Source organism: Cryptomeria japonica, chromosome 10 (genome assembly GCF_030272615.1).
Source record: "Cryptomeria japonica chromosome 10, Sugi_1.0, whole genome shotgun sequence".
Lineage (NCBI taxonomy): Eukaryota > Viridiplantae > Streptophyta > Pinopsida > Cupressales > Cupressaceae > Cryptomeria > Cryptomeria japonica.
In genome coordinates this window covers 14,212,198-14,225,007 of record NC_081414.1, presented here as the reverse complement: position 1 = coordinate 14,225,007, position 12,810 = coordinate 14,212,198, and the positions used below count along the sequence as shown (strand labels likewise).

The window sequence follows — 12,810 nt, the reverse complement described above, 5'->3', positions numbered from 1 at the left end:
TAATCTTGTCCATCTGTTGGGCTTCTATACTCTATTAATCAAACAGGTCTTCAAGCTTATGTGCTCGGTAATCACTATGTAGCATCCCTGTGCATACACTTGCCAGCATAAATTGTTTATCAACAGTTCCCTATTTATAAACAATTAGATAACCGCTTAATCTCCTTGATCACATTTCCCATGATCAATCATAGCCATCAGATCTTCAATCTTGTCCAGGTTCAATGCATCTTTCGATCTGAAAACATTTTACCCCACCTAGGAACTTGCATATATTTCTTGGAACTTGTGCCAAGGTATTGTGGTTCAATCTGCGTTTTAGATCTTCATGCCGACTTTCCTTTGCCATAGATTCATTAACAAACTATATTAACGGCATACCAATCATTCAATCAATTCTAGCTCATCAGCTTCCTTCATTAAATAACACATGCAAACATTTAATGCATTCTGTTATAGCTCGGTTACAACTCAGAAACAACTAAGTAAATACTAAACTTCACTCGGTAGACATTCTGCCTTCATTAACCGATAGCGATAACCTTAGGGTTTGCCGACTAGGTTCTTTGATTGGTAACATAGTATAGTATTAACCTTTACAATTTACAACATATGTATGATGTTAAAACAATCTAAACATCATGATTTCATCATTGTCTGACTCGGTAATAGTTGCCCATTGAATACCTTATTCATCCCCTTATTCATCATATTCTTTCCTGTGTCTTTTATCGACAACTTTATATTCTTCAAATCATACTTCTCAAGATATGGCAACATCATACTGAATTAGAAAATCAATTTCTTGACATCAATGACAAAATAATAATATCAAGACAGTAAACATCCTTAATAAGTTATATCCATAATCATCAACAACCTTCTCAATATCCTTATTGAAATGCCAACAATCTTTCATTGTCTGTTATAATGCTATATTGCCAACATTTTGACCTTAATTAGTGTCTCATTTTTTAATGGTATATGTTTGTTGATGTATTTTATCTAGTTGATCAACCAAAAGATTACAAAATCCTTGCAAAAACTGTGTAAGGTGTAATTTTAAATAACATAATAAAAAAATGTGTAGGTGTACTCATGGATTACTAAGTAGAGTCACTAAATATTTTGTAACCATTTAAATTATTTTTTTGAATATATGTGTAGAGATAAAATTACATTTATATTTTGGAATGCATAGTCTTTTGTGGTATCTTGACTAGGGTATCACCTTTATTTATAGTATTCTATATGATCGAGTGAACTTAAGACTTTGTAGCTCCTCTGGAATAGGGTTTGGTCTACTAAAATCAATTTCTTATCCCCTCATACCTAAACAAACTCACTTAAAATTCAATTTACTTTTAGATGTCGTAAGGCAATTTAACAACTTTTTAGTCATTAGAGATAAGCTAATTGTAAAGGTGATATATATATATATATTCCTTAAATTTCATGTTTAGTATTTTTTCTACTATTAGAGGAGCATAAGCCTTACATGTCGAAATTAGCCCATAAGTATAATGTGACACCAACATTGGGATACCCAGTGCAAAGGGTATACTTTGTAGCAAGGCAAGTATTTAGTCATTGCTTCCTCATTAATTCAGCACCTTAGGAAAACCTACTCTTAGTCTTTCAAAGCCAGAAGTGAAGGAGGCCTTACCCACCTTAATAATTTTTCCTTAGCTACACAACCTAAACATGTATTTATGGTAATATTCCTAAGTTTGACACCCCTAACACTTGGTAGATTATCAAGCCATATGGATTTGGGTTCTACAATTTAGATCACCAACAAAGCCCACATACACAAAGAAAAATCTCCCACTACAACCAACAAATCATCAACACTTAAGAGAAATGCATCCCTCTCTCAACTAAACCATTAGCTATGATACCAAATGTTGGAAATAACAAGGTAAAACTATTGTTATGAAATTTTACGAAGTGATGCCAATCAAAAATATATAATTTTCTTATCAAAGGTAACCTAATATGATATTAAAATGATTGAATAAATAAATAATAGAAAGTAGAATTGTAAACACAAGTGAAATAAAACTTACATGGATAAACTCTTTCAAAAATAAATCACACACAAAGAGATCCAAAACTTGTATTAAAATTCAAATAATTTTATAAAAATAAAACTTCTCTCTTTGACTTTTTGTAGCACTTCATTACTACAAAAACCTACAAAAAATAATATCTTCTACTAACATGTGTCTCCAATTTATAAAAGAGTTAGAATGAGAATACAGTTTTATGGTATCTCAAAACAAGGGTTAAATCTACCCGCAAAAACCATACACCCCACATCATAGACACTTTGTAAACTTAACAACAACAAAAATATAAATGACCACATGGCCTTCACATAGATGCCTAACCCTATTGAAATCAAAAGTGTTCAGCACTACTATGTTACTTACTAATGGCTCTGACAACCACCATGCACAACATGCAAATCTTGGCACCCCAGTCAAGATAATATGCACAACATGCAAACCTTGACACCCCACTCAGGATAACATGCAACAACAAACACAAGTCCATGTAAGTCAAAGTGTTCCCCGCACCAAAGTGGACACTTTTGAATATGCTTTGTATTTATCATCAATGATTGAATCCATCTTTATGAATGCAATTACAATTTGTCATGGGTAAATAAACATCAAATATTTTGAAGCGCCATGACCCTAGGCAACCAGGTACACCTTCCAAATCATTAGAGACACATGAAAATGACTTAGGATTGCAAGTTCAGTATCACTTTATCGTAACAATATCTACATGTGCTAAAGTGATTAAGGTTAGTCGTGCACCTATGAATTGAAGCTAGGGACCTGAAAAGAAAATCGTAGAATCGAAATCAATTATTTAGAATAGGTGATAATGATAAGAAGTTGAGAAGTTGAGATAATATCACAACTCATTTTTTCATAGAAATATACTACTTATGAACTTACTATCAAATAAGAAAATTGTAAACAAAATGAACTCGAAATATTAAAAGAAGAAAAAGAAAATGAATATGCAATTTTCGTCATAACCTAAAAGATGGCCATGACATTGTTGAGTTGATCTTTTAAGATATTTGTGTTATATATGGTTCCAAAAATGTAATTTTTATAAAGTAGGGAATAAAGACAGGTGGGGGGTGGTGAAGAATAACACTTTTTCAAGTTTTGGGATTATTTACTTATCAGCTGCTAAGTTTTTCCTTCAATTATTCTTTGCCCGGGTAAACAAACTTTACTGTGGGGTCAGATTCCTTTTTCCTGCTTTAAAGTGAAATGCTTGTGCTTATTCCAAGTTAGTCTACATTTTGTCACCATCAATTGACGTAGAGAATAAAGAAAATGGGTGCTTCTGGTCACCGAAAGTTTGGGAATATTATTACGTAGCGTTATATGGACGCTGAATGCTCTACTTTATTATTCTCTCCTATCAACAAAACCAGAGAATTGAATAAAAAATGTGTATATATGTTTGTGAGAAAAATATGCAGTGCTTCATACAACCCTGTTATCCACATCTAAAACTACAGGCTCTATATTCAATGGCAGGTCACAAAAATAATTCCTTCACTATTTATTTATTTAAATGCTTTACATGTCTGTCTGTGTATGTAGTTAGTTAATCGAAAAAGGGAAAAACTGTGGTGTGCAGAGATGGAGAATTACATTGGACTGTTAAAAGTGCGTGTAAATGAAGGTTTCAATTTGGTGAAGAAAGATTTGATTAGCAGTGATCCTTACGTGCTCATTAAGTTGGGTCAACAAGTGAGTTATTTTACTTTTTATAATTAATCAATTGTTTTGCTTCAATCAAAAGTGATTATTATTTTCATTTTTAAAATAAACTAATTATTAGGTTCTATTTTTAAGTGAGTTACTTCTTGGTTCTATTTTTGTAATTAATTTTTCATAATTTTTGCTTTTAAAATAAACTAATTTCCATGATCTAGAGTTTGAATCTTAGTGGCCACCTCACTAATAAGATGACTTTACCATGGCACCACGTCCCTGTAGACAATATTTGTTTAAAAATTATTTTGTTTACCAATATTACTATTTTTTTATAATAGATTTGTTTTATTTTATATATAACTTCTGGTTTTTTTTAAAACCACTATTCATTATTTTAATTATTTTTTTATTTTGTTTTTATAATATTTAATTTTTTTAATTTTTTTTTAATAGTTTTTAATAGATATTATAATATATTTATGAAATTTGATGTATTTATATTTGGAAAATAAATATCAGTTTAATTTTTTTTCCTTCATTTTCCCATCATATTAATACCTCCCCTTTACTAGAATTTAGATTATGTTTTTTTATATAATTAATTTGATTTAATAATTTATTTAATATATTCATATATATAATTGAAATTGATATTCTATGTGTAATCATGATTAATATAATTAAATATTAACCAACTGAAAATGTCATTCAAAAAATATCATTATATTTGCAACTTGAATATTTTTAGGGATGCTTGTCTCAAAACATTTTCTTTATTGCAATATAGAAAATACCATTTACTAGACACAAAAGTCATTCAAAAAATATCATTATATAACATAATTTATTTAATATATTCATATATATAATTGAAATTGATATTCTATGTGTAATCATGATTAATATAATTAAATATTAACCAACTGAAAAAGTCATTCAAAAAATATCATTATATTTGCAACTTGAATATTTTTAGGGATGCTTGTCTCAAAACATTTTCTTTATTGCAATATAGAAAATACCATTTACTAGACACAAAAGTCATTCAAAAAATATCATTATATAACTTGAATATTTTTAGACAAACCATTATTTGTTGCATTTTAGGGGATGACCATTATTTATAGTCAACATAAATATCATTTATGTAAAGGATCTAGATTTGTTTAAATGTGTATAATGATTATAATGTTGTTTTTTTATGGAAATAGAAGTTAAATGGAATTTTAATATGTAATATGAATTGTTTATTTAGTTTTTTTATAATAAATAATATAATTTTTTTTATTTGATATATTTTTAAAAATTATAATTTTTTTTTTGTATAAGTTTAATTTTTCAATAAATATATTGTTCAACTTTTCAAATAGTTAAAATTTATTACATATTATAAATTAATTTTTAATTTTTATGTGATAAATTAATTTTTAATTTTTATTTGAAAAATTATAGCAATTGTTAACTCGTATTTTTATTGATATGTTTTTAAAAAAAATTAATTTAGAATAACTGTGTTAGTAAATATTTGCGTATTTAGCATGAACACTTTTTTTTTTGTTATAGAGGGTGAAAACAAAAACAATAAAGAGGTCTCTCGACCCTGTTTGGAATGATGAACTCACAATCGGCGTTCCATCCAAAACCCCACGACTTGAAGTGGTATGATATCTAAAACTTTGGCTTTCCTTCTAATCCTAGATAAGTTATTTTAATGCTTTTCACTTTTTTTCTTAAGCACTTTATTGTGATATGATTTACTTTTAAACCCCATACAATTATTTGCCTTCATTAGTTCATGATTTTACATATTTTTTATAATCTTGTTCTAGATGTGTAGATAGATTCAAAACTTTGAAAACAAACAAACAAACAAACAAAATGTAATTTTTGTTTGAATTGATTACCATTTTATTTATTATAAAAGAGATTAACAAATTTTAACTAATGAAATTTAAGTTTTTAGTCTATTTGAAAATAATGAAAGATATTTATTTACATGTTTATTTCTTATATTAAATTATTCGTTAGGAAAATTCTCATGAATATTATATATTAATTATAAAATAATAAAGCATATAATAGAAGGATTAGAATAAAAATAATTAATAGGTATGTGTGGCTCATCAACACATCTAAGTAAGAAATACTTAAAATTACAAGGTACGAAATAATGAAATTAGTCTCTTACTAAGAAATAGTTACAACACTAGGAAGAGAAAAGATTAATATTTCTATTAACCACCTTTGAGTAGATGACTCATTAGGAGGATTATGCACTTCCCAACTATCTTAAGATTCATGAACAAGTAACATCAATACTTTGTAGCCTAGTGGTGGAGGTAGGAAAAAAAGCCTAGACCCTATCTAACATCAACATAGTATCTTTCCTCAAGTGAGGACGGATTCAAAACCCTTTGTTGGGAATGAGAAGGTGAAAATAAAATCTAACTATATCAATGGATTTGTCAACAAAAAGTTAGTTGTAGTTATATTTAAGAATTTAAGTAGATCTTTGCCTATAGAACAAGAAGCATCCCTTAGTACTTGACGAGGTCCTTTAAGTGCTTGAGTTAGATACTACCATTTTCTTTTCCTACGCTTGGATCTAAAAATAAGAAGAGGTAAGTAGATGAACTTTTCAATTAAGAGAGAGAAATAATAGTTAATAACTTTTTCATGAAAATACCGTTATTTATAGCTTCCTTAAGTTGAAAAAATAGAATCTAAAAATAATTGAAATTTAGTAATATAACTAATCCATGAGTTACATCCCCAAACTAAAGAGTTACATCCCCAAACTAAACAGTTCTCCAAGAGAAAAATCCTAGAAGAGAAGGAGAAAAGAGATTGCAGATCCACTTCCAAGAATTACATGAGTGCACTTGGACTATCTAAGAAAGGTGTTTGAAAGACATCACTTTACATGACAAGATAGGCATTTAGGATGAGCATGTCTATTATAGATAAGCCATTTTCCAATCACAAGCCATAAATAAACCAACATCAATTAAAGTGACACTTTGTTTCTCAAGTATAAAATAAGTCATTTTAGTCCTACAAATCCATGTGGAGAATAGGAATACAATAGCAATGGGTTGTTGATCTTATAAATGGTTAAAGAAAGATGACTAAGAACACTATACAGAATCCCCATAGTGTAGTTCTTGAATACGACTTGTCAAAATCTTATCGACTATCATGTTGACAACCAATCTAAGATGATAATTAATGATTTTATATTATTTGAGCTATCATTCCTCATGTGATATATTAATTCAATTACTCCATGCCTTAAGTTTTGGCTCAATGTGTGTTAACTTAGTTGAACTATTTTTTCTTGGAATGATCCAATAAGACCTATTGTATCTATGAGAACGTGATTTAGCAACAATCTATCGCACGTTCACTATAACTAAATTTATACCTAATATTTATTTGATGTACCATACATTACTAGTTATATTCTCTAATATAAGTTTCTTACAAAGTGTATGTTTCTTATCCCTATATGAAAATATCAATTTCCTTGGTCTAGCTTAATTAGGAATTCATGGAAACTACTTCATTTAAAGTCTAAACATTTCTAAAAAGGTTTATCTTAGTCCATGCACTTTTATAATATTTTGATCTATAAGATGTTAGGTTGATAAACTAAATGGTGTACTGATTATAGATTCTTAGGTTAAATCCTCCACTAAAACTATCAACCTACTCTTAAAGGATTAAATCACTTGTAATCAAATTAAATTCAAATTACAAGAAGATAAAAAATAATAGATAAAAATAGTGTGCCTTCTAACGTTCATTCCAAAATCAATTCAAATAAATTTCATCTTTCCCATAAGGTTTTCCAAAGAGGAATGAAAAATATTATGCTCTCTAATACTTAAGCAACCGTACAATCATGTGCATGTTCGTTCACTACCTGTAATATTTTCCCAATAGATGAAAACATAAATATGGCCCAACACAAATTCAAACAACCACTTACAAAAGGCAATATTTCCTCTTAAATTTCTTATACCTCCATGGCCTCTCACATGTTGAATTAGCCAAAAATAACTTACAAAAAATATATGCAAGTATAATCGACTCCATGACTTCTTAGGTGATATATTCAAAAACCCCACTACAATTTAATAGAATTAAACTCTATCCATGTGTTTTTTTCACATTTTTTCATCATTTGTAACATTGTTGAGATAATTAGAATATTTAATAAAGTGACACTACTAGAATTTACATGTTTTTGAAATGAGTTGTAAAGCACATTGCCATACCTCCAATATGTTTTAATACAACTATAACAACTTTTGACATGGCTATTGTAGCTTCCAACATACCTATAAATAATTCAAACACATCTATACTAACATTTTATACATGTGTAGTAACCTATTAGAAACCCAAAATAGCCCAAAAAAACTTGTAGTACTAGTAGAAACGAAGTACAATTAAACCTATAGCACGTTCCCAACTATGAAACCTTCCCAACCAAACTACTCAACCAATTTCAAATCACATCTACCTAAACAAAAGATATTTTGATTTTCAAAAGCTTCATAGCATAATCAAATGTGGGTTCGACTATTTTCCCACATATTTGTTGGACAAATAATTAACCTTATTCAAAAACTAGAACCTTTCTCACCAATCAACCATGTCACCCACTCCCCTCTTCTATTTACCCCAACCTTATTATCATTTATGATATCTTCCTCCAACTCTTCCATCTCTTGTGGTTCAAATCAAAATGCATTATTTTTATTTGATCATGGGGTGCATGAAAAATTCTTTACACTATATTCTTGAACAACTTTAAAATTTAAATTTATTTGTATCAATTATATATATTATTTTTAGACGGCTATTTCTACTTGGGTCAAAATTTGTGTTGATGAAATAACTTTGCATAAAATATTATATATGTTAAAAAATATATCAAAATTATTTTGAATATTTTTTAGCATATCTTCATGTCCTTTTATTTTTTAATTATAATCTTCTCGAATGGTGAGTCAATAGTAGAAAAATAAAATTGAAAATCTGTCTATTTTAAGGTTTTCTCCTCATTAATTTTATAAGGATTTAAAGTAATTTCTTTTGGATAATTGTTATGTTCCTAATTTGTATCTTCTTTTTTTTGTATAATAGAGGGCATAATGGTCTTGTCATCCTATTATATTTTCTTTTTATTTTGATCATATATGTATTTGTTTTTATTTTATAATATGGTTCATGATTTTTTATTTATTTTGAGACTACTTCACCTATAATTAAATGTTTTTATTGATTTTTTAAAATCTATATGAATATGAGTAAATAATATTAACATGGTAATTATTAGTTGAGAGCATCTTAGAAATGACTAAAAAATATATTATGAAAACAAAAAAATAATTAAAATTATAATAAAATACGTTAATCATTTATTATAAATATATTAGTATGTTGTAATTGGGACAATCCCATGTTGATAAATAATTTATAAAAATATTATGTTACAAAATTTTTACAGCAACATCCTAGCAAATTTGTTTTACAACAACACATAAAATAAAGGCAAATGTACTATACTCTATAATGCATAATAGCACATCCACCCATACATAATGGAGGAGATTAGTGTCTCTTTCATAACTATGATAATACCTTAAAAATACATTGGTAATGTTTTACTTCAACAAAATGTTATAACTTTGTGTCAAAGGTGTTATTGATATCTTTTAATTTTCCTATTTTTAAAAGTTCTCCTCTGAAATTTTAGAAAATAATTTTTTTATTCTCCAAATTAATTATATTTTATATTTATGATAAAATATATTAAGACTCTTATCCTATTATTCTTCCTTCTATATTTTTTATCGAATGGTAGATTTGTTTTCCATTCAATATAATGTAAAATTTCTTTATAATTAATATGAATACTAAAATTTATTTTTAAAATTTTTCTAACAATAATATCATATTAATATTTTTTCTATATTGTTTAAAAAGCTTAAAAATTAAAAATTAAATTATTATTCACTTTAATTTTAAGTTTTAAATTTTTTAAAATTATATTTTTTTAATCTTATAACCTTAATAGCTTTTTGCCCTTTTAATTTTTATTCTTTGATCTAAATTTTATTGTTAAAATAATTTACTTGCAGGAAGTCATGGATGAAGATACATTCACATCAGATGAACCATTGGGAAACATAAAAGTAGATATTGTTCCTCTCATGAATTATGCCACAAAGTATCAATTCCAAAAACTAGAGAATGGAAAAAAGGAAGTTGGAAAGCTTACTACATCTCAAACTAATGGATTTGTTAAGGATAGTTGCATATTCATGGAAAATGGGCAGATTAAACAGGAACTTCATCTCAAATTGGACAATGCCCCAAGCGGAGAAGTTACTATTGACCTCATATGGATTTATGTGTAGTCTTACGTAATATTGTAATAAAGATTTTAACCTTATCTTATGAATTCTATCTACATTCTTATAGATAGAATTATTTATTTGATAAACAAATATATTTTACACATTTAGATTATATGCATCTTATAAAATTAAAGTATTTCTATTAGTTAATTTTTTCAAAAAGTATTTTTTTTAATTTGATTAGAAAGGTACATGATCTCTTTACTTAATATAGTATACATACATTATATATTACTTTTACAATTATGGATATTATATATTACTTAATTTTCAAAATTAATTGAAATAACACATGCAATCTTATAATTTGTCAAAAATTAAAAGAGAAAATATTATATAAAAGAAATAGAGTACAAACATAATCTTGCTAAATTTAAACAAAATCTAATAATGTTAATGTTTATATATTTTAATTCACATATTATTGTTTTTTTGTTTATAATTTATGTAATATTAAATTTTAATATTATTGTTTTTATTTTTTATTTGTGTTATATTAGAATTGGGCATGCTTATATTAATTTAATTTACATAGTTCTACTTTGTAATGTTACCAATATTACTATTTGGTAAGGTTAGCAATGGATTCTGCAACCTTTATTATTGAAATTTAAGTCAAATTCTAGAGCAATTCTTTTAAAACTATTTACTTGAGTTTCAAGGTTTTGCAAATTTACAAAAAAACAATTGACAAAGACTTAAGGATTTACAAGGATTTAACCTAACTTTGTCTAGTTTTACTTGAATGAATTTTGATAATTTGCACAAAACTTGTACAAATTTACTATTTTACAATTTGTATGGGTGATTCCAAAATTAACTTAACTTTCCTTAAGATTCTTTAACATGGCTCTTTGTTTTTTTAACTTCTAAAGGATTTACAAACATAGAAAAAAGGTTAAAGTGAAGTGAGAAAAAGGGTTGAGAAATTTGAGTTTTCAGAAACAACACATGGATGCTTCTCAAGACATGTAGATAGAAACCTAAACTATTTGTACCTCACAAGGTTAATTCACAACTATATACAACACAATGTAAATCTTCAAAGGAAAACTTGTTACACAAAGAAAAAAGTCAAGTGCACTTGAATGTAGTACAAAAATTTGATATTTCCTTAAGAAAATATAACAAGTTATAGTCACTTATAATTTACAATTAGGAAATGACAAAATGAGTCTTAAATTTTACAACTTTCTAGAAATAAACAAGTGTTCTTCACTAAGAATGAAAAAAACTAGAAGTTTGGAATACTCTAGCTTATGTCCCATAGTTATCATTAATTTTGTATCCCTTCAAAATGACTAGCTTTGGTCCTTTCATTGACACAAGGAACCAAGAATTAATTTACAATTATCAATGGTCAAATACATTAGTCAAAATCAATAATGGCAATACGGAAGCACAATGTGGGTGATGTCATCTTCTAAATAAAGGGTGATAACTTGCATCTGGAACATTGTAGAAAATATCCACATCGTCAACACTAATATTGACAACACTAAATAACAATCCATTGGAAGGATTCACCATCCAACATTTATCATTTATCAACTTACATCATTACTCTTAGTCATAACCAAAGACAACTACATATTGATGAGAATGTTAAATTCTTGCAAAAGTTTACTTTCACCTTGAAACTACACATAACTATAGGAACTTGATATTTGTGCATGTCTCAGGCATAAATGATACTCTATATTTACTCTCAACCATCATCTTCTCCAATTACAACCTCTTTACCTAAGGCCTTGTTTTATGTTATATATTCATCAAAAGCAACTAATTTATTATCTATCGATTCTCTACTTAAATCTTGTTACACATTCTAGTTGATTTTGTATTCTTTATATATCCTTTCCATGTGCACCAAACATGTCACATGGTTTAAATTACACCAAACATGAATGAGAAGCTAATTTTTTGGGGTTCTACATCTCTTTAAACTATCAATGTTTGTATTCTAGATGATAACTTTAGGGGGATGAAAAATATGAATTGAATAACTCCCCTAACTCTGTGTTTTTCTTTAGTTTTTTAGAGGATTCCTCTACACCAAGCATAGATATAGAACCATACTTTACTTCATTATCATCCTTCTTTTTTCACATCTTATCCATCTCCTTCATTTTCTAAACCGAATCAACCTTCTTGTAAGCTCCCACATTCTTCCGCTTTCAGAACCTTGCAATGTGTCCTTATTTATTGCAACTATAGTAGGCAATACCACTTCTCACATTAAATTTGCAATCAATAATTCTATGACCAAACATTTTTCTTGTGTAGCAATAATCATAGAAAGAATGGGAGTTCATGGCATAATTATTCCTTATTTTACTTCTACAATCATTAGCCTTGTGACCAATATTATTGCAATAATAGAATTGACCATAAAATATTTGAGAATTAATAGCATGGTACCTTGGAGGCCTAAATGAATTCATACTCATCTTTTTTCTACATTCAACAACCTTATGCCCAAACTAGTTGTAGGAATAATAGTTACCAATGAAAGATTGAGAATACTTGGTTGGAGTAGCTTATCTAAGAGTAGGTCTTTTGAAGTTCTTCTTCTAATTCCAAACTTGTCTGAAATTCTTTTCAATTGTCTTCTCAGATTCGCC

General features: G+C 27.6%; 1 protein-coding gene across 1 annotated transcript; it reads left to right on the top strand.

Annotated features, from left to right (window-relative positions):
* Positions 1-3,433: 3,433 nt before the first annotated feature.
* LOC131076709 (protein C2-DOMAIN ABA-RELATED 8) lies at positions 3,434-10,331 on the top strand. Its single transcript, XM_058014011.2, has 4 exons — positions 3,434-3,572; positions 3,676-3,788; positions 5,319-5,414; positions 9,908-10,331. Exons 1-4 carry the CDS (start codon positions 3,482-3,484, stop codon positions 10,184-10,186), a joined length of 579 nt encoding a protein of 192 aa, XP_057869994.2. The 5' UTR covers positions 3,434-3,481; the 3' UTR covers positions 10,187-10,331.
* Positions 10,332-12,810: the final 2,479 nt, after the last annotated feature.

What these genes read in the sequence shown, in the direction of transcription:
- LOC131076709 (XM_058014011.2), top strand. Translation starts at nt 3,482, where the DNA reads ATGTGTATATATGTTTGTGAGAAAAATATGCAGTGCTTCATACAACCC. An exon ending in GGCTCTATATTCAATGGCAG is followed by an intron (nt 3,573 to 3,675) that starts GTCACAAAAATA and finishes TGTGGTGTGCAG; the next exon opens with AGATGGAGAATTACATTGGA. An exon ending in AAACCCCACGACTTGAAGTG is followed by an intron (nt 5,415 to 9,907) that starts GTATGATATCTA and finishes ATTTACTTGCAG; the next exon opens with GAAGTCATGGATGAAGATAC.